Genomic DNA, 23,279 nt, shown 5'->3' on the forward strand with positions numbered 1-23,279 from the left:
GAGAAGGGGAGGGAGGGGGTGGGGGGCGGAGCCCGAACTGAACGGGAGACTACACCTCAGTGTCGTGCCGTTTATGTGGCCACGGTATTCAGTTGAACTATGACCGACATGGCCGCGGAGGTATGATGCCGAAGCGCTCACCTGGCGAAAAACTTGGCTGCGCTTGAGGCGGACCCCATGTACGCCAGTCTGCCCTCGCAGAGGAACATGAGCTGGTCGAACATGGAGAACAGGTTGGAGCTGGGCTGGTGGATGGTGCAGAGAATCGTCTTGCCCCGGAACGCCATCTCCTTCAGCATGGAGACGATCCTCTCGGCGTTGTACGAGTCGAGCCCGGTGGTGGGCTCGTCACAGAACAGCAGCGGCGGATCCGTCAGAATCTGGCAGCGGCCCGGAGACGGAGTGAGAATAATTCCAACACGGCGCTAATTCAACCGGGCTAATGTAAACTATCGCTTATCACAAGGCTTAAGTGATGACGTTCGTAAACATCATGTCTGCATGCGTGCTGCGCATTGAACACGAACGCATTGTAACTTCAAGTACTCAGGATGCGGACAGAACATCAGCTGCTTGGGGAGCGCTGGCTTTCTCCTTATGCACGTAATCACGATAGGAAATCCACCTCGGCAGCAAACGCCAGCCGCTTCCGCTCGCCGCCAGAAAGGCTTTTCTTTTGGCCGGGAACTCCAATCCTGGTGTGCTCGGACTTCTTGAGCCCCAGGTCGAACATGATGGTCTCGATGCGCGCGCGACGCTCGCCGGCCGTCGTGTGGCGGTCCATCTTGAGGCGGGCCTGAGATCAAAAGACTCAGTCAGGATTGCAGCCTGCACAAACATGTCTTAAATCACCACTCGGCGGGAGACGGCACGACTGCGTTGCCACCACATAGACTAGGCGGGAGGAGAGGTCGCAGTATTTTAAGCAGGGTCAGCAAGCAACACCATCAATTTCACTACTTTTTACTGGACCACGTTCCCAGCGATTCTTCGAACTAGAAAAAGCGTTCAATGAATGGACGCGGAAGCGCGTGGGCCGAATTTAAACGGCGTTGCCAAGCACGCCGGTAGCATGCATGCCAAGCCATGCCAGGCAAGCATGGTATCAGCACGCATCAGGAAATCAAACGCGTTGGTGCAATACGCACCAAAAGGAAATGGGATGTATAAAACCTACCACAACATCCCGAGACATTGACCTAGGGCACACATGCTTTCCCGTGTTTGTTAATAGGTGAATGTAATGACTCTGGCGTTGCGTGCTTGAGCTGATCACGATATCGTGGGTTCGATAGTTACGACCTGCTGCCTATCTGTTGCCCCAGTTAAAACCGGTGTGGGAAATTGTAAAAGCGTAACGTTAATGACCATACTAGTTGTGCACACCGGGCAGATGAAAAGAACATGTGAAACCATGCAAGGAGAACGCTGCAAGATTTAACACTGTTAAAGATGGTATCGAAATGGTCAATGGAACGAAACCAAACGGCGTTTCAAGCTGATTACGGGGAACCACGATCGCGTTGCATGTGCCATCACGTGGAACCACAACCGCTAGTGAATACGAAAACGCTATGGTACCGCACTGAAAATCCGCGAAATGCCCCAAAACGCGCGCGACGGATCCCGAACACAGCAGGCCTGGGTCGCATACCCAACGGCACAGCATGGCCACGCGCTGGCAGCGGGCCAGCGCCATGCGTACCGCGAACTCGAGGTGCTCCCTGACGGTCAGCGAGCCCACGAACAGGTCGTCCTGGTAGACGAAGCCGGCCATGCGCTGCATGTCGCGCGTCAGCGGCCGGCCGTTGTACTGGATGTCGGCGTCCACCATCACCTCGCCGGGGTTCCGCTGCGCCAGGGTCGTCATCAGCGTGGACTTGCCGCTGCCACTGTGGCACCAGACGGCTGATCACGACAAGGGTCAGGCGGCAGGGTCAGAGGCGTGCGATATTGATGGGAGTGATGCTTGGGAACTAGGTGTTCTAACATGATATTCGTAACTATGCGCACGACCGCGACCTGTGCTCTTGTATTTCTTGCATGAGTACAAGAATGGTTTTAGACGCAACACATTAGACACAAGACTTTTAAGTGCGTAAGTACTAACAAGTGCGTGTGCGTGTGCGTGTGCGTGTGCGTGTGCGTGTGCGATTTTGCTATTTGGCTGATAAGCAAGCATACAAGAGTATCAAGACAATAAATCTGGTAATCATGACGCACTCTAAGCAGTCGATGGAGCCTAGGACAGCTTTCTCTCAACAGCAAACCATTTCTCTGATCCACAGTTTTCATGCATTATGTTGCAAACTTAGGTATAACGAAGTAAGCCACGATTCGGAATATTGCACTGGATGTTAAATATGAATCTCACATTTCTGTTCTCTACACTGCAGTAGAGTCAGCATTGCAGCTTGCTTCTGCCACGATGTATCGAATCCGGTTCCACTTTTACATCATGTGCTTAGGAAGCTGTTTTTTCACTTGCCGAATAAGGCGAGATTTACAGATATGTGCTGTGTGTTAACACAAAACATCTGGGCTTATCAGGTTCAAGTCCAGTTTCAGGACAGCCAGCCCCAGACCGGAGTCCGACCCGGCTTAGGGGGGTTGGTAGCCGGTGAAAACCTTTGCGCTCTGTCGACAGTACAGAGTCCGTCCCCTGCACCCTCTCAGGAGCACAGGATCGCTTGAGGCCCTCACGGGGATGGTTTGCTTCACCCAACGCACCCGCTTTCCATGGGGCTGTGCACATACCCACCCGGTACCCATTCTTAGGTGGCTGTGCACATACCCACCTGGTACCCACTCGTTGGTGGCTGTGCACATACTCACCCGGTACCCATTCGTAGGTGGCTGCACCAACCCGCTATCCGCCAATTGGCATTTTCCCAAACTTTGCTTCCAAATTATAGAAGAGTTTCGGAACGTCTACACTCAAACGTATTGTTTTACGTTGACAATTGCATCATACATGGGGTGTAAATGGAGTTAAACATGACTGAAAAGGTATATGTAGCAGCAGCACAGCATAATTAAGAATCATGTAGTGTTTCTTAAAGTAACTAAGAGACATTTTGTTAACGGCTTGCACATACCTGTGCTTGTATCTGCAATTTTCCCAAAATCATCTGTACCAGACCCAACCCCATTGCCCATTATATATGCTTACCCAGGGACTCACCCCATGAAGCGCTCTACCCATAACTATGATGCCATACGTAACATAAAGTTATTATAGCAACAGCTCCGTTACGCACAGCCCACTCACCCTTTGTTAGACAGTTAACACGCGTCCGGATGGCCGGCTGGGTACCCTTCGCTCGGGTGCGGGGTCAATTTGACCCCCTGAGATCTCGGGAACTAAGAAAGCTATAGACACGAAATTCACAGGGTGTGTTAAACTATTCGTGACCTCACTTAGGTCAAGGTTTAAAGTTTCTAGGTAATAACCTTCGGGTCAAATAAGATCAAACAAGGCCAAATTCCAGGTTAGTTCTCCAAAGCGTCCCAGAACTTAGATAACTGTTTCCAAGCAAAAGGTGACACGCTCATTTGAGGTCAGCGACATTGTTTGACCTTTCAAAGTTCATGGTGACCGAAATCATACAAGCTGTTCTGAGTGTTGCATTTCAACAAAAGACAAAGATTACGTCTGGCAGTAAGTTCCTAAAAACAAAATGTTGGCCTGGTTGATTTTAGGTCAATGACCTATTCAGACCTCTAAGAAGTCCATGGAAGATGTAGAGTGTGGTTCCTGCTGCCAATAAATTCAAGATGAGCACCAAAAATTATCTCATACAGCAAGCCCTACGGGAAAAAGACAGGTTCGTTTTGACTTTGGTATGACCTTTATACCTGACCTTAGGCCAATGTAATTTGCTCACTGCATTGTTGTGTTGCCAAAGAAAGCATCTCAGAGATGTGTAGCTTTGTCTAACACTCCGTTGTTGCACCAGATTGGACGGTTCTCTAGAAATTGGCTTCGCTGAAACCTTGGCCTGATTTTGACCTGCCATAGGTCAGCGGCCTTAATAGGCACATCTAAATTTTTGACACCAAATGATTCACTATCCAATTCTCTACAGCTGTGCAAAATTTGGCGTGGCTACGCCGCGCCGTTCGGAATCCATTCTGAAAAAGCCTTGGGGAGGGGGGTCAATTTGACCCCACCCGAGCGCGTGTTAATGCATACGTCACAAGAGGTTCAAAAAGCGCTCAGCATTTCCGCACTGGTAAACCTCGGCTTTCCGGAGGGCACTCGTCAAGAGTGACAAAGCGTGCCAGCGATGCCTCAAAATTGCAATGTTTTTTTTTTCTTACTGTAGCGTCTGTAAGGGAACCGAATAACACTGAGATGAGGCTAGGCCTATTTTAGGTCAATGAACGCTGCTATCGTTCGAAACGTTGTCCCTAATTCATCCCCAAACAATGGCGAATGCTGACCAATGCATTCATTGCATAGAAGTCTCCACACGTCACTGCATGGTATATATATATATATATATATATATATATATGTTATATATATATGTTATATATATATATAAATATATATATATATATATATATATATATATATATATATATTTGTGTTTGTCCTTTAAGGGCAGGTCAACTACCTTGGCTTCTCTCGCCGCTTTTTAATTTCGGACCAAATGAAATCGGTGGAGAGGTAAAGTGGCACAGGCTCATGTCAGATCAGACTGAAATAGCCCAACCACCTGAGAGGCGGGCTGGAGGAAAGTTCTTCAAACACGACAATGTCACCAGAAAAAAGCATGAACAAAAACAAGCCAGTCAACCTTTGATACCCGTTTTCAGGTCACAGTGGGCGATCATGTGAATCGTTAGATCTATGAATGAATTGAATAAGGTTATGAACATTTACTAACCAATTATTCACACTGAAAATTAGTTTATCATTAATGCTATTCATACATCAATTTGCAAGCACTTTGATAACTGTGAACATTATCAATAATCGTAAATATATTTGAAACGATGCCTAGAGGCGCCAGGCCGGACCAAGTAAGGCCTTATCAAGTAAGATCATGTCGTCGCACGGAACGGCACATGATACTGCGACCAAAGCTCGAGAAATGCATAAGGACGAAAAATACCGCACCTCTCGGAAAAAAACTGTTCAAAACAACATCAAACAGCATTTCAATTGCGGCATGAATTTTCATAGCGCTTAGTTCCTGCCGTTCTGCCGTATTAAATGTGCATGCGTATGGTGCAAGTCATGTCTTTTATCATCACATGCAATTTTAAGCCAAGAACAAACAGTGCGAAACATGAATCGACTTGAGATGAGTGACCCTGACGTAGCTTTAATTTCGTGGACAGGAGCACTTTGTCAAAAGTGTTGATGTGTACCGATCAGTTGAAATCACAGAAGATATTGGTCATTATATGTTTTTTTCAGTGTGCTCCACCTTGACATAGCGCTGGACACTGACCTGGTGAGATTTTCACTTAAAGTTACGCTCAGCATGAAAAAACAGGCGCAAACACGTGCTGCAAGCTTCGGAAGTCTGAGTTCACTTCTTCTCGTCTTACTCTCGAGCCAAGCAAAGAACTCTCTCGCGGCTACCCCAATCGGGCTCGTCCGACTGAACGAGGCACCCCAATCGGGCTCGTCCGACTGAACGAGGCACCCCAATCGGGCTCGTCCGACTGAACGAGGCACCCCTAATCGGGCTCATCCGACTGAACGAGGCACCCCAATCGGGCTCATCCGACTGAACGAGGCACCCCAATCGGGCTCGTCCGACTGAACGAGGCACCCCAATCGGGCTCGTCCGACTGAATGAGGCACCCCAATCGGGCTCATCTGAACTGAATGTTGGAACGCCTCTTCAGATGACACGCAGTTCACATGGCTGCACTTCACATGGCAGCACGGAAACAAAAGTAATGATGAACATGCTCGGGGAGCGTGAGGATCAAATTACATCAGAATCTCGTGCGAGGGGCCTGGAGGTTGTGAAAAACACGTCTGTTGGCTAACTATCGGATAAGGATAAGGATAAGGATAAGGGTAAGGATAAGGCATGTTGAATGTCGTTTGCGTCACCATGTAAAGCTTATTCGTGCACGTTCTTTAGCCCAAAACAACTGAGGTCTTTCCCAATAGATTAGACGGTTAGCGGGCCTTCGTTTTCATTCATCCAGCCGTGGCGAGGCGTGCTCGAATCGCTTTAGGCACCCGCTTTTTGCCGCTGACCAAAATGACTCGCAGTCGGTGGCAGCGACCGCGCTAAAGACCCGCGACGTCAACGGCCGGTACAGGTTATGCCAAGCAAGGTGGCACGTGTTAAGCTTACGCTGCATATTTGTGCCGTTGAGCAGGCGTTTCATGGTCGGATTATGTGCTCGGGGCACACGCAGCAAGCACTGATTAAAGACTTCCGACTAAATCTGAAAAGATGCTTTCACAGCTCATACGTTGTTCCGTGGGAAAATAACACGTGTCCAATCGTTGTCAGCCTGAACAGTGGCTTGGCGATGAGTTAAAGTGTTGAAGGCAAGGTCTCGGACGGTCGGAGTGGTTCACAAACGGAGTGCTTACGGCCATAACCGTTTGCCTACTGCGTTCGATTGCTTCGCTTGGCATCATGCACATTCTTAGCATAAGATTCGACACCGGCGCTGCTTTCAAGAAACCCGAGTCCATGACACCCACATTGTGTCCGGGATATTGCTGAGTTTTTAAGTGCTGCTGATCTTGTCTTCTCGAGCGGCTTCTCAAACGTCGGGAAACCGCTCCGTCGAGTGCCACGTAACGTGAGGTTTTCGTTTGTACTGTGTTATCGCGCATACAGGCCACTTCGATCTAGTTTTTTACGTGGACACCTACCGCGCACCATATCCCACGACTTTTTAAGGCGTGTCCACGTGCGTGGCGATTATTTACGGCTAAATCAAAGCTCACAGCTCCTTGGCCGGGATGAGGACGATTTCTTCAGCTATCGGCCAGGTGCAGCTGCTGTCAGCAGGCAGGCGCGACCAGTCAAGCACGCCCTCCACAAACCGAGCACGTGCTTCAGTAAGGTGTTGCTCTTGAATGATTGTCACAGAGCACGACGTTCCCACCCTTGAAGCCAGGTTCCTACCCAAAAAACTACCATTCCGTGCTCAGTGGGACGCCGACTCGGTTTGCACCCGACTGTTGCCGTGCGGCCGGCGCCGCGCCCGGTCCCCATGGCCTGGCGGCGCTGCGGGTGATCGGGTGTCAGCCGCGCCCGCCATCCGATCCGTTCCGACCAGGGGAAGCCCGCGGCCACTGACCGCAGGCCGCCGCCGGCCCGGCCGCGGTCCGGCAGCTCGGGCTGTCGGCCTCACCTGGAGCCCATGACGGCCACGAGGTTGCCGGCGAGCACGGCGCCATACACTGCAAAGGGGGAGACGGGGTTAGTGGAGCGGGAGCGCTGCGGGTTAGTGGGGCCGACTGGCACGCCTGCGGTCGCAGCGGGGCAGGCGCTGGCACCACTGGTGCCCTGTCACGGTTCACACGCGGTCGCAGACGGTGGGACGCAGATACGGTGCACGGAATGGAGCGGCAGAAATCCTGTGGGCGATTGTATAACACGTCTGAAGAGGCTGCTGACGCGTTCGACCCTGTCACCGAGCCATTGGATGTGATTTACCGTCTTTGTACATTTGTCTATCACAGTTATGCGAGAAAAAAACTTCCGATAGTTGGTAGTTACCGCCTGCACTTCGTACCAGAATGCGTCGCATGTTGTCTGGCAGCTGTGATCAGTACAGGAAATGCTAAAACCACGCCGACATTCGCCCTTTTAGCGGAAGTTTCGCACACCGTAGACACTGATCGGTCGCGTGGCGCTACTGCGGACAGCGACTCGGAACCGCCGGCGAACTGGCCAGTCGCATTGCTATTGGGAACCCGCCAGTCGCTACATTACTGAGAACCCGACAGTCGCAGTGTCACTGAGAACTCGCCAGTCGCACTGTTATTGAGAACCAGCCAGTCGCACCGTAATTGAGAACCCGCCCGTCGCACGACCATTGAGCACCTGCCAGTCTTACCGTTATCAATGGGCCGCCAGCCTCGCCATTATTGAGAACACGCCGGTCTCACCGTTGTTGAGAACCCGCCGGAACGGCTTGGCATTGCCGCGACATCCGCTGAACAGTGTCTTGCTCTTCTTGCTGGGAACGAAGACGCTGACGTCGTGCCAGGTCAAGGTCACGCCGTTGGAGGGCTCGGTCGGCAGCGGCTTCACAGAGCCGTATGTGGTGAGGTCGCGGGTCACACCACTCTCGATCAGACTCTGCTGGTGACAGAATGGCCTTAGACAGTGCAGTATTGACGTTGTAGAGATCGCACGTCCTTCCATGCAACACTTCGCATAAATAAGAACGTAAACCTTGTGAGGTGTTGCCCATTTCGAGATCCTGGAATTCGAAAATGACAATCGATCGACGTCCCGGAAATCGGGTCTTATGTGCTCTGTACGGACATTAATTCATCATTTGTTTGTACCTGCACGACACACGTGCGCAAACATTATACATGCTTGTGTATTTCCATATTCGCGATACCTGTGCGAGATCTGCGAGAGAACGCAATGGATTGCTTTCAAGCTCAACAGAAACCCGGTCGTGTGGCATAGGTGGCGTATGGCACCAGCGCATGAGCTGCTACATCGGGAGGCATCCCAGCTATCAAGTTCGTGTGCATTCGTTCGCAACGGATCGGTTTTGGGCCCCTAACACTGCGGGCTGCCTGCGGGCTCGCCGATCAGCTGTCGATTTAGCATGTAACATCAAAACATTTCTTGACCGACTGGTCTGACTGGCACTCGTGATCCGAAAGCAATTGGATACCGCATTAGAGACATGTAATTTTGTCCGTTTCTTTGTGCATTTATTGGGCGAGACAATATTTGCAGAGGCTTTGATATTCGCGAGTCGGCACCTGAAACTATAAAATAATTTTAGATACACAGTGAGAATAACGCGCATGAATGTTTGCAAATAAATACGTACCTTAACTACGCAAGCCAAGCATAAATATAACCTGTGCGCCGTTCATTCTGCTCGGCGACAAAAAGCGTATAACGCCTCGACGAAATATGTCGCATACGCTATCAGATGACGTAATCAAATGGTTAAACTTCTTCCTCGGCTTTTTGCTCGGGCGCGGAACACGAGCAAGTCAGTTTTTGCTCCGTTTTCACAGCTAGACGGATAGAACTAATTCTGGCGAGGGCACTGAGTAAACGCATTTCGGTTTAAGCTCAGTTTTTATTGAGCGTCTGAATAAAAAGTGAATCTGTTCATGCATTTTCTCGTGCGCTTTCGTTTACGTTTGCGTGTGAAAATGATGAATTGTATTTGCCCTTTGCTTTTTGCGCTGAGTGATACATGCTCAGTCTGCACAGTATGTTTACCAGATGCCTAGCAGATGTTCACTGGTTTTAATTATAAAGATTATTGAGCTGGGACATGGCACATGTAAAAAGATATTACATCAGCCAGCTTGTGTTTATTGAACGGAAGCTTTGGAGATAATTGATGTTTCTTCTTTCCTCGGCCGTGATTAGACAATGATATGAAAATACAGATTCAGGCACGCATCAAGAAGACCTCATGGAAGGCTATATAGGCGACGTGTAAACTCATCCCTGTGACGCCACGAAAGTAAAGTAAATAACCGGTTTAAATCTAAGTCGCCTACAAATAATGCGAGCTCCTGACAAAAGGACATGAAATCCGCTCACGATTTGATAAATTTCCAATGCAATTTTTGTTCAAATTTATTCTGACTCATGACACGTGTCACTGTGCAAACCTGTTCAAAATGTGCATAGTTATTCCACCTTTTCGCATCGATGCAATAACGCATAATCGCGTACCTCGACATCAAAGTAACATAACGAGCATGCGTACATGCAAACTGGCAAATCGGTAGGAATTGGGAAAAGTGACAAGGCATTGTAGTAGCCGTGCTGACCACTTATGGTAGATCATTTGTCGGGATCTTTTTAGCCATGTGGAAGTCGACAGTTGAAATGGTTGGGATTGGGGTTCCGGGACTCTTGGGCTCTAGACGAACGCGCTGTGAACAAGACCACGATCGTGCTGAGCGTCATTCTGAAGTTTTTGCATCACAACTGTAGTCGCCTACAAGTTCATGCACCCTACTTATTTCCGTTGGGAGCAATTTGGAGTTGAAAGTTTTGCATGTTAACTTCACCCCGTGAAATCATTGTGCTGCAAGTGTTATCATGGAGAAGGTTATCCAAGGTAATCCCGCTTAAAACTGTTAGCATTGAGAGCTCTGTCAGTAAGGGTTTACGTGCTACATTTTCTTGCATCACAAGAAACGTTGCGCAAACGTTTTTAAGCCAAATATTTATGCGTTAGAAGTTGTTGCATTAGATTGGGGAGTTAATGAATGCAATGCATGGAGTGCTTAATTCCGTTGATGATCCCAATTTGATCAATCCAAGGGCTTGCATGAATGGATAGGGCCGATTTAAGCGTACAATGCGTTGCATGACTGAACGGAGTGGATGAATGAATGGATGACTCCGGAAGGGCGGCAATGAATGGTGGTGATCTCCACCGGCCAGCCTGGCGCGAGGCTGCCCCGCCGCCTGGCGTACCTGCGTCGCGCCGTACTCGCGGGGCGACCCGCGCCCGCTGGTCGGCGCCAGCAGCCGGATCCCCGGCCCGTCGTCATCCCGCCGAACCATCGCTCTGAAACGGGCAACAACAGCTGGAACAACGGCGGCAGCAGCTGCGGCGCAGAGCCGCCGTTGTGGCGCAGCTGCGTCGCAGAGCCGCCGTTGTGGCGCAGCCACGGCGTGCTGGCGGTGAGCACCTGTGCAGAGTGACTGCTAACGGTGGTCACCTGTGCACGGTAACTGCCAGCGGTGCTCACCTGTGCGCAGTAACTGCCAGCGGTGCTCACCTGTGCACAGTGACCGCTAGCGGTGATCACCTGTGTACAGTGCCAGCGGTGCTCACTTGTACACAGTGACTGCTAGCGGTGATCACCTGTGTACAGTGACTGCTAGCGGTGGTCACCTGTGCGCGGTAACTGCCAGCGGTGCTCACCTGTGCACGTTGACTGCTAGCGGTGCTCATCTGCGCTTATTGAGTGCTAGCACTTGCTTCTCCTCTGACTTTTTCAGATGTGTACGGCATGGTCGTGTAGTTTTGCCTTCAGTTTATACAGAATACATTTTACAACACTGGACTTAGCATAAAACATGTTTCTAGGGGTATGTCCGTGCTATGGGTTTCAGGTTGATATAGTTTTAAAGTTAATTCAAAGATCTACCATAACCAAGCATTTTAAAGGCAATTTTTCATGATAGGACGCTAACTTACGGACGTTTCACCGACTGCGCAAAGATGAACTGGTGGCATCAATTATCGTAGTTGGGTAATACTTGTAGCTTTAGGACGCAATCAAATTACGTGAAGCAAAACATGAAAACGCTGATAAAGGCATTCTTAATGGTAGCTGTGCACGTTTACAAGCCTGCACGCTCAAGCTCTTGACTAGTGAGTTACTGACGGGTACATCTCGTCGTCCAACTTTTGATCGCTATGCAAGAACAATTTAACAAGAAACAGCTGACTGATCTGAACAGTGAACTTCAGAGTTTGCTGGTTTACTGCTTGCGTTCGCACGCTCTGTTAAGTATTTAGCTGCCGAATGCTCCGACTTACACCAAATCCATGTTAACACAATCGTTTTTTATTGAGGTTCCGTTGGTACCGTTGAATCTAGTTTCATTCAGATATTTTACCATGACATTCACCTCAGGAAAAAAACCGTTGCCTGAACTATGTCAATCGGCTTTCTTAACCCTCTGATTTAGGACACAAGCTGCTAAGGTGTTTCGCCCAACCCTACTTCACATCTCGCCAACTACACTTGGCCGATTAGCAAAAACGAGGCTATGTTTGATTCCTCTCGACAAGGTCTACATCCCTAAAAAAATAAAGCTTCAAGCAGTTATGATAGAGAGCAGCAGACCACCAAAGATAAGAAACTGTCATGGCATTTTGTCTCCGACAGATAGCACGGCTATCAACGGATTTCAACGCGGCTAAAGGAGATCGATAGGCTACGACTGAAATATTGCTAAGCCATTGCGATATTTCAAAGTTCAGAACTGATAGGGATATTGTAAAAAATTAATTATAACAGAGAAGACCACGTGAATAGTAAAAACAATGCTCAAAACTGCTCTAAATGGATTGCAGTACTCATCGGGTGTGAGCAGACATGTGTCATAGGCGCAGCAGGTTTTCAAGGGGAATGGGAGAAGGGCCACATGATATGAGCACGGCCCCTGGAAGCGGCCGCTGTTGCTGACGGCCATTGTTAACGGCCCCGGCATCCGGGCGCTGCACAACCGTTCCTCCTTTTTTGTCGTTCCCGAACTCACCTCTCACATGGAGTAATTCCATGATATGATGATCGCTGCTAACAAGTGAAAAATTGCATGTTGCATGCCGTTTAAGTGCTTCAGGTTTCAAATATAATGAGTCTTCTTGCTCTCATTCATGGAGACGCCTCTGTGTAAATATTATGCGTTGCCCTCCTCCCGCCTCATACGTGCATTTTATTTCATCATTTATTCATGACACCGTAGTACTAGCCCTGGTTGCACGCTGTACCCCTCTGCGCCTCTTTTTGCTTGCCAGAAACATCGCTGTGTCAATGTATATTTTTGTTGATTACGTTAATATTGAAAGTAAATGCAAAACTTTGCGTTTAGTCGCCGAGAGGCATCTATTATATAGCGGCATTCACGACACACAGTACCCCTCAAACTATGTAAGGGACTCCCTCTCTTTCAAGCACCGACACCGAGCGAGCAACTCTGACCCCAAAGCGCATCACAGCTCATTAACCTTACTTGATCTGGAGATTTGCGCTTTGAAGCATTGCGTATCACTGCCGGCGTTTACCGGTCCTATTTACTGTTTTTCACCCTTCACTTTCACACCCGTAGGAGGTAACGATAAGCCACCCATGCTATATCGAGATCTTGTACTCATTGACCCGCCATGACCTTGTCATCTGATATCATTTTCCCATTTCCTTTTTGGATAACTTTAACCCTGATATATTACTACGATTGCCATGACATTTTCACCCAAGCAAGGCACTAGATGCTCAGAAATGTCAAGAAACGTCGCCTACCTTATCGGAACTGAAATTAATATTTTGTTGAAGTGGGTTCTGATACCTTCCACGGCTGCTGTCAACAACGAAGAAACATCTCTGGTTGGCAGAGACTGCTGGCGTTGAAAGGAAACAACAAGCACCGCGACTTTACAGTCCTTCAGCACGTTATACGAACAAATCCACGCAGAAATGAGTTAAGAGAAGTTAATTGGAAAAAACCCTACCAAACAGGAAAACATGCCATTTGACTTGACTTGACCTTACCCTCACCTCGAACGCCAAAATGAACGGATAAGCTAGGTAAAGCTTCAAGCGAGCAATCGAATAGGGTTCGCAGTTCACCTCTTCAGCCCTTTCCAATCAGAAGATACCAGAGGATAGGTACATCCCCCATGTCACTGCGAAACTGGCACGTACGGCTGCCAGTGCGCGGGTCAATACGCAGTTCCATAATGCCCTGCTTTGCTTGTGTCTACCGTGCATTGCAAGTCAGTGAAATAATGTACCGATATGAGTTTTACCACCCGCCTCAGCAAGCTAGCGCACTCCGTGCAATTCGCCGGTGGCGCTGACTTCGCAAGTTTGCAATGTCACGTGGCACAGCCAACGCCCGGTGAATCACCCCATGCAATTCGCCGGTGATGCTGACTTCGCAAGTTTGCAAGGTCGTGTGGCACAGCCACACGACCTTGCCCGGTGGATCACCCCGTGCAATTCGCCGGTGGCGCTGACTTCGCAAGTTTGCAAGGTCGTGTGGCACAGCCAACGCCCGGTGGATCGCGCTGTTTTCCCCGGCCATGCAGACCACGGTCGGCCGGAAATCAGCTAGAGTGGGTCCGCGGTGAGCGGAGCGGCGGCGGCATGACACCGCATGGCACTGATGACACCGATGACTCTGATGACACCCGCTCAGTCCGCAATTCTGTCAGACAAAAAGATAGGAGGTGGTGAATGATTTCCTTAACTGGAGCGGCACTATCTAGGTAGAGCCCTCACAAAAGAAGTAGCTAGGAAACGTTTGCACTTTCAGCCCAACGCGACCCGTCTAATGCAAGAAGTTTGCGACAGCTTGCTTAAGGAATATCAAAGGGCTGCCGCAAATTTTAGCAATCAATGCATCACTTCTGTCAGCGTCCGGATTAAGTGTAGTAATTCGACTCGTCAGGTTTTTCCAGTCCGTGAAAACTGGCTCCATGCAATGTTAACAATGCTTGTCGAGTGAGCAAACACGCACCCGGGTAGCCGGCAAGATACCCATCGCTCGGGTGGGAAGGACGGTCAATTTGCCTCCCCCCCTAAAAGATCTCGGGAACTAAGAAAGCTAGAGACACCAAATTTACAGGGTGCATTAACCTGTACGTGAAATCACTTAGGTCAAAGTTTCAGGTTCCTAGGTCATGACCTTCGGGTCACAAAAGGTAAAACAAGGTCAATTTCCGGGTTGGTCTCCAAAGTGCCCCTAGAACCTAGACAACCGTTTCTAAGCAGAAGGTCACATTCTCATTCAAGGTCGATGACCTTGTTTGACCTTTTGAAGGTCAAGGTGACCAAAATCATACAACATTGCTTTGAGTTTTGCATTTGACTAATTGACAAAGATTACGTCAGGCAGTATGTTCCTAAAACAAAATGTTAATACGGGTCATTTCGGGTCAATGACCTACTCTGACCTTAAGAAGTCCATGGAGAACGTATAATGCGGTTCCGGCAATCAACAAACTCGAAATAAACATCAGAAACTATCCCATACAGCAAGCCCTAAAGTAACACAACAGGTTAGTTTTGACCTTGGTGTGACCTTTATACCTGACCCTAGGTCAATATAATTTGCTAAGTGAACTGTTGTGTTGCCTAAGAAAGCATCTCAGAGCTGTATGGCTTCGTCGAACACTCCGTTGTTGAATCAGATTGAAGGATTTCCTAGGAATTGCCTTCTCTGAAACCGTGGCCTGACTTTGACCTGCCAAAGGTCAGCGACTTTACAAGGTAAATCTATTTTTTAAGCCAAACGATCCGCTATTCAACTGTCTACAGCTATGCAAAACTTGGCGCGGCTACGCCGCGCCATTCGGAAGCCATTCTGGAAAAACCTTCGGGGGGATCAATTTGACCCCTCCCCACCCGAGCGAAGGGTATCTAGTCGGCCACCCGGGCGCGTGTTAAAACAAATACCAGACCATAACTGTTTGTTCGCGGCGGATAACGTGAGGGTACCAGGCTACTGGAGAAGGCTACGCAGACGTGACTTCACCATGGGACCAAAGTTTGGCAGCCCACAGTACGGTTTTTTGGTTAATACTTCGAAAAGGTTGGTAGATACTAGTCACGTGATTAAAATCTGACATTTCGCTATCGAATTGCAACCCTGTTCTACATTTATATGGTAATGTTACGTGGATAGATGTCGTAATTTTGCACTTCAATCCTTCTGAAGGCACCAATGCCAGAATCTGATTCCAAAGATAAATTCTACTAGACCACATTTTCTGGTTCCAGCACCCGTGCCATATTCGTCGCGGCCAATGCGCCCGAAAATTTTCACGCAATGCGTTTTTGTAAAATGAATATGGATATGAAATAAATAAACATCATATGTGATGTTGACATTAAATTAATCAATGGACAATCATTGCGCATATATTGCGAAAGTTGTTCAGTGCATTCACAAAGAACATTATTCACATAGATAAGATAAAAGTAATAGCCTTAGTTATCAAAAAAACACCAGGAGAATGGAGAAAAAGATTGGTTATTATCTATTTCTTCATTCTCCCGGTTTTTCTTCCAAGAGTAAGGCTGCTACTCCCCAGGTATTGGTTAATATGCAGATCTATAATGTTGGATGGGCTAGATAAAGATGGTGCGCGGAGAATAATATCCCCACCACCTTAAAATATCCCTATTAGACTGTTTTGGAGGTGAGTATGGGCCTCGGCTCTTTGACTGGCAAGAATTGCAGAACTTGCCGGAAGTCGGCCCATTTAACAGAAAAATTGTGCTATCTTCAACTGAAATGGCACGCACCGTATTTAAGCCTCCGGGGTTCACCACTCACTGCCCCATAAAGACAGACCAACCCTTTATCCACCTTGACAACGCTTCCCCTAAAACTACAGAATGTGCATTCCAACTTCTCAATGCGCGTTCCACGGTGCTGCGACCTCGTCTGGCCCATCGCATCTCATTTCCATCCTGCGTTGTTGTTGCATGTTGTACTCTTTTACACAGACTGTTTCTAAGCACTTTCGGCTAGAGTTCTTCGGGATAAATCACTGGTGAATGGGTAACCCCATTTGTCTGTCGGGGGCCAGCTGGAAGCGCATTTTGGCAATAATTTAATGGGTCTGATGCAAACCAACGTCATTCAACGCCAGCTGAAAATGCTTCATTGAATGTGCTAGGTCGAAACAATCTCGGCTTATGGAAATAGTTATGTTTAAACCAGCCCGCAAAGAAGAGCGTTTTCACGCCGCCATAGCGTTGGTGCCATTTGGCTCAGTCCCATGATTACGTCACAGCATCGTTACCCAGAATGCAATAATGAGGGGGAGGGCGGTGGGGATATTGTCGCCTAGTTCTCATTTCACAACGGGAAGATAGCGTATTCCACAGCGGCGTGGTCGATAAGCACACCCTCGCCAGCCGACCCTCTGCCTGCGGAGTGCTTTCCCATAAATTCCGCGTGGTCACGCGCACAGATACGGACATCTGGAGCGTGCCCGTTGTGCGGCACTGACAATAAATTTTTTCACTTTTACGTCTTCTCAGCCAGCGCTTCCTTGGAGAGGAAATAACATGTCTGTATATGATGGGAGATATCATGACATTTTTTAAAGATTTGGTCGGAATCTTTTGTATGGATGAACTCCTGGAATCAGTGTGCTCCCCCTCCCCCCCACGCTAAGCTGGAAATGGAATAACGTAGGATTTCTAGAATAATCCTGTAATCAAAAATGCAAATGCAGGTAAGAAAACTGTATTTACAGAAAATATATAAAAACACTGCCAGAAGACTCGAGCACGCGTACGTAATGATGGCACGGCTCATCCCGCACGCATAAATAAACAAGCCACATTGTGGCGAGTTGAAGTCCCACAAGACAGCCAGCACGCCAACTGTATCGGCAATTCTAACACGTTCAGAATGGAAGCGACTCTGACGTCATAAAAACTTATCATTGCGTCATCAGAACGATGAAGTATTGAGGAGTGCATTTACCATGTGGTGAAATGTTGTCTAGGCAGTCTTTTGCACTTAAGGCGGGCCAATAGGTACAAGTGAGCTTCTTCCACTGTATCTGGTCTTTACCTAAGCATCTTCAAGTGTGGAACACTCCCTTTAGCGAGCCGAAATGCATGGCACGTCTGTCCTGCCATCTGACGTCAACGAACATTTTAAATGGACGCCGAAACTGCTGCAGGTCATCCCAGAACGGGTCAAATACCGGGCATGCCCTGAAATATGTTGCGTTCCAGGGAAACCAGGCAGCACGCAAAGCACCTGAATCCATTTCTTTTTTGTCTTCCTTTCTTCTCGTTTGCCAACTCCCCACATCATGCAAATGCCGGTTTTCCACTATCAATAATGATAATATGATAAGTGGAGGGCGGGCATTAAAGAAACGGCTATTGGTTTCACACCTCAAATTTATTCCAATCCTGAAACCTGCACCGATTTAGCGTCAAACCACCATTCATTCGTCACCACGTCATCCTCTTCACACAAGCTCATAATCCGTTTAGCGGCCATCTTGCCTCCGACAAATGGTAAAAAGCTTTCTATGGCTTAGTCGATGGTATGAACTGTTGTTGCAGCCGGCTATTGGCTCCCATTTGTAGAAAAGCATGCATACATGCTTCGAGACCCGCAATGTGTCCGACACACTTTCTCCGACATTTGTCCGACATCCGGAACGTAATTGGCGAAACTGAGCAGAGCAGCTCATGTAGCAGCACTGTAAATAGTTATGTTTGGCATTATTGTGCGAAATATTTGTCAAACAGTTAGCAACAGCATGGTATGTAAATAAATAGCAACATATATTATCAGGCAGGTAGCAGCACCATGGTATGCAAAGCGAAAGCTTAGAACTCTGCCGGGTGAGACTCTGAGGTAAGATTTCTGACACACGCAGGCAATCCAATCTGCTGCACACGGCGCACTGACTGCGCCGTGCCGATAATGGCACCCTGAGAATTGTTGTCTGTGTCGGGATGCCGGTCCCTACTCCTCATACGCATACCATCGTGCACGTGGGCGGCACAGCAAACCGGAAGACAACGCAGGGAATTGAAAGTCATTTATTGGTGAAGACTTGCCGCACCGATGATTGACCGGCTTGGATTTAGGTTTCAAACAAGCTGTTTTAGGCTCCTGCATTACGATAAAAGATGCGTTTTGACGCTTTCTCCTGTAGCAGTTATATTCGGCGTAAAAATAGTGCTAAGATGGAAAGAATTAGGTCTTTCTCGTGCACATGTAACACGAATAACTCACTGAAACAAATGCTGCTGTAAGCAAACCTCGGTAATGCCAAGCGTATCCACTGATCTTAGACGCCCTCTCCTGATAGCATACGGAAAGCGGAAGAGACCACCCAGCCACCGGCCTCCAGGGCCGTCAACCGACAAATTCGCTGCGAACTGCTCACCCCCTTGGCGCCATGACCTTCAGTGCGGGAAGACGGCTCAGTTCCTTACATAACCGGGGGTGGCGTGCGGCGCCGGGCTTACGTCGTCCGGCCATGGCAAAGGCATTCACCGCGCATCAAACATACTAACGACTGTGTCACGTCGTACGGGTGAAACTGGGAAACTGGAAACAAAGCTCTCGCAAATGATGAGAACGCATTAGAGACGACGCAGGGTATTCATAAACATGGTACCGGTACTGTACCGGCACCAGACCAGCTGCAAGAATGCCAGCGCAGAGCCGGCAAAATTGGGTACAAGTTTGTATATTAAGTTAGGTACATCCGTTATCCTTCGCAAAGTACCGAACAAGAATACGGGGAGACACAGGAGACCGTGGTTAGAGACGACCCAATAGCAGGTGGCAATGGCAGCATAAGTGCGTTATCTGTCGATATGCACAGGCAACTGCAGCTGGGTACCAAATCAATCTCCTAGCTCGTTGTCTTTTGCATATCTCGTTGTCGTTCACCTGCCTATGTGAGCTTTCTAGTTTTAGTTTTGATAGCGTACTGAAGCTACTTACAGGCAGTCCAGAGCCGCCGCATTCCTGAAAATTGGGAATGCTCGAAGTTGCTGGCCATACCAACTACGGCAAGTGAAACAGAATATAGTACGAAAACACTACCGTCCCATGACGGTCGCACCGTTGCCGCTCAAGTGATACAGGGGATCTCGGAATACCTCGATGCAAGGGATCCCGGGACACCTCGATACAGGGGATCCCGGGACATCTCGATGCGGAGATCCCGGCATGCCTCGATGCACAGGATCCCACGACGCATCGATGTGGAGATCCCGGGACACCTCGATGCAGGGGATCCCGGGACACCTCGAGAGGCCTGGGCTCTGACCAGTGCCACGAGCCGGGACCGCGGCACGCCAAACCGTGCGGCAGCTCTGCATAAGAGGAGCGTGGTGGCACCAGGTCGGACGCACCCAGGCCCGCAGGGCAGAGCACACACGGTACATCTGCCCACGCCCAGCAGCAGCTCATCACACCCCGTCCAGAGGTCTGGGCACTGTACCACAGCGCAGTGTGCACTCACCTCGACAGGTCCTCCCGCTGAAGCACCCAACGACGTACCGGTGCTTGGCACGACGATTTTTTCCAACAACCTCCGCTCCGGACCCTCGGCCTCCGCTGCCAGCCGCCGAGCTCGCCGCTAGAGGCGCTGGCGTCGCCGGTCAGCTGACGGCGGCGCTCACGGTGGCCGCTGCCTCCAGCGGGTGGGGAGGAGGCGTACCCAACAACACCGTCAGCTCTTGCCCCCGGCCGATGGTGCACGAGAGCCGCATGGCCCGACGTTGTGGTTAGCAGAGCATGAGTGCCCTTGTGTATAGCCTGTGCACAGGTTCGACGATCAAGTGTCTGTGGGCATTGTAACAACGCTCTCCGGTAGGGAGCCGCGGCGTTCATGGAGTGAAAGAAACTTCCCTTTAAAAAATGCTTGCCTAGCAACGCAAGCACCTTATTTCACGCAGGGCCAAATTGAAGGCCAAACTGGCTCCCTTCCATCTGCTCCCGCGCATCTCCCGTCTGAGGACCATTCCTAAAGGGCTTGAATTAGGAATTGCTGGTGCGTTGATACGAAAATAATTGTCCACAGCCGACCAAATAACTACATCACCAGATTATGCGCAGCCATTCCAAGAACGGACTAGAAGGCATTCACCAAGATTTTAATTCATTTAATTCATTCATTTAATTCATTTAATTCATTTAATTCACATGCATGCATATGTCGTAAGACAAGTCCATGTGACGCCTTATTTCATATTCGCTATTGAGTCACAGGCGAACATGCTGTATGCATAACGCTTGACTAACCTCTTCTGGGCAGTGACAGGTTTTTCACTGCATTTCCTTAGTTTGGAGCATACCTAAAGCTGTTTGTTCCGCAGCAACCAAGCATATCTTACCAGGGCTGCCCAATCTTCGTGTGCCGTCGCATGATACCTGACGTCTGATCCTTAGTCACACTGTGCGACCGGGCAAAACAGGCACGTGCGAAAAGTGATGACCGTTCCTATCGTTACAAACAACATGTAAAATGATTATTCTAAAAGCATGCTTAACCATCGTCCGATAATGAGTTAAGATGAGCCCCTCTCCCTGAGATTTTTGAAGATGTTCCGTCATTTCGCGCGAACGTGACCAAATTTTAAGGAACCAAAAAGGCATCTATTACTCGTGTTTGTCATCAAAACTGTGTCCTAGCAGCGGCGGTCATTATGGAACGCTGCGCGGCGACCTACGGCCTGCGCGGACAGGCCGGCTGCCGACGGTGCCGCGGACTGTGCGCAGCGGCGACCTACGGCCTGCGCGGGCAGGCCGGCTGCCGACGATGCCGCGGACTGTGCGCAGCGGCGACCTACGGCCTGCGCGGACAGGGCGGCTGCCGACGATGCCGCGGACTGCGCGCAGTGGTCGCGATACACGGTCGCAGATACGTGAGCATGGGAAGCCGAAAATATTCATTTACAAGGAACTTTGACCTTTGACCTGGTGTAATGAGGTCAATTATAAACCTACGTGATCTCACGATTGGTAATAACCAACTTATTATAAATTGTGAGATCTCGTTGAGACCAGTCCACTGGTGTTTTCCGCCAAGCTCTATCTGTCTTAGCTTGGAAACAGCAAGGGGGGGGGGGAGGTGATCGACCACATCAGTCTGCGTTGGTGAATCAAGCTGCGGGCAATGCTGTGTGCCCGAGGCACTTACACCTAGGGCGCTTCTAGCACCATAGAAAAGAAGCAGAGGTGTGCGCAGGGTGAGAGCGTCGACGGGTCGTGTTTACAGCAGCTCCTGGACATACAAACAGCTATTCTCAAGGAACTTATGTCTTTCATACGTCACCGTGTCCACCGTTGGCCAAGGTCTTTTTTTACGTCGTGGCGTGCCGCCACTGGCGAACGGGAAAGTGAACACAGCTGTGCTCACTCCTTTGATGCTTATCAGCAGGCGGCTGCGGTCAGGTGAATTCCAGGCGTGCGTTGCTGCACACGGCATTGTAGTGTGCCCCGCCACATAGTAGCTACACAGTAACAATGTACCGCTTTATGTAGGGTGCTCCGAGTCCATGCCGTGTGGTCTGTCACAGAGAATCGATGACAGGAGCTGCAGGCAGATGTCGGCACATTGCCCAACATAAAAATGCCCTCAGATTTATATTCATCAACTGAACAGCTCTCTCTCTCTCTCTCTCTCTCTCTCTCTCTCTCTCTCTCTCTCTCTCTCTCTCTCTCTCTCTCTCTCTCTCTCTCTCTCTCTCTCTCTCTCTCTCTCTCTCTCTCTCTCTCTCTCTCTCTCTCTCTCTCTCTCTCTCTCTCTCTCTCTCTCTCTCTCTCTCTCTCTCTCTCTCTCTCTCTCTCTCTCTCTCTCTCTCTCTCTCTCTCTCTCTCTCTCTCTCTCTCTCTCTCTCTCTCTCTCTCTCTCTCTCTCTCTCTCTCTCTCTCTCTCTCTCTCTCTCTCTCTCTCTCTCTTCTCTCTCTCTCCCTCTCTCTCTCTCTCTCTCTCTCTCACTCTCTCTCTCTCTTTTGCTAATTAAACAGTTCTCATCTTATGTCATCAGACTTATTGCGTAGTTGGTATGTTATCGGAAGTTCATCTGTGCCACTCATTGCTGCCACTCATATGCAGATGATTATTATGAGCGACAATGTCCTCGAAAGTGACCTTCGACGACGTCACCGAGATTTCGCCGTGCCGGTGACGGGCGTGCTGCGGCTCCCTGGTGACGTCACTGGGGCGGCAGGGCGCTGGACTGGGACAATGTGCGCGGCGTGCCGGCCGTCGGCCGCCTGGGCCTGGAGGTGGGCCGCGCGCCGCCGCGGCCCGGCTCGCCGCCGGCACGCCTCGACTCGCCGGGAGCGCGGCCTCGCATCGGCTCTATGGGCGTCGCGAGCAGCGGCGTCGACCCGGCTAACTACTGCACCGTCCACCAGACGTCTGACGGCACCAAGGTCTGGCGCCGGCGCCGGGTCGTGCCGAGGCTGCGGACGTGGGCGGCGCATTAAAGGCTGCTGGGTGATGGGTCCTTCAGCTGCTTGCTGAAGAGCGTGTGGTAACATTCAGGATCGTCTTTCAGAGTACCGAAGCTTTTGTCTTTTAGTGCTAGGCGAGCGTTAAAAACTGGAGTTTTATCTAACCTCAGACGACGATTGCGCTGGAAGGAAGCGAATATCTGCGCCAGCTTGTGTTCCAGAACGGTTTTGATGCCAAGCTTGACGTCGCGTCGATGCGCTGTCCAAAAGGTATTTCAGAAAACCGGAAAAGATTATGGGGGTCGAGCTGACCCCACCTTACTTCCATCTTATCTGAGGGTATCGGGAGTACATGTGTCTACGCGGCCGAACGTTCTTTGGTTAATCCGCGGTTCTCGATTTTATTCA

At 49.5% G+C, this 23,279-nt stretch overlaps 1 protein-coding gene across 3 annotated transcripts in view; it reads right to left on the bottom strand.

Annotated features, from left to right (window-relative positions):
* LOC119109530 (protein scarlet) overlaps positions 1–20,013 on the bottom strand; it is a 41,326-nt gene extending 21,313 nt beyond the window's left edge. The window contains exons 1-7 of one of the 3 annotated variants that reach the window (XM_037233181.1): positions 19,968–19,998; positions 10,644–10,737; positions 8,111–8,306; positions 7,351–7,399; positions 1,706–1,892; positions 626–796; positions 142–380 (exon numbers count right to left, since the gene is read on the bottom strand). In XM_037233181.1, coding sequence (XP_037089076.1) covers positions 142–380; positions 626–796; positions 1,706–1,892; positions 7,351–7,399; positions 8,111–8,306; positions 10,644–10,733 — 932 coding nt within the window. In that variant the 5' untranslated portion in view covers positions 10,734–10,737; positions 19,968–19,998. Of the gene's footprint in view, positions 1–141; positions 381–625; positions 797–1,705; positions 1,893–7,350; positions 7,400–8,110; positions 8,307–10,643; positions 10,738–19,929 lie in introns of all 3 variants that reach the window. The other 2 variants (XM_037233182.1, XM_037233180.1) reach the window with 2 other exon arrangements.
* Positions 20,014–23,279: the final 3,266 nt, after the last annotated feature.

This window comes from Pollicipes pollicipes, unplaced genomic scaffold (genome assembly GCF_011947565.3).
Source record: "Pollicipes pollicipes isolate AB1234 unplaced genomic scaffold, Ppol_2.1 Scaffold_7231;HRSCAF=8579_pilon_pilon_pilon, whole genome shotgun sequence".
Lineage (NCBI taxonomy): Eukaryota > Metazoa > Arthropoda > Thecostraca > Pollicipedomorpha > Pollicipedidae > Pollicipes > Pollicipes pollicipes.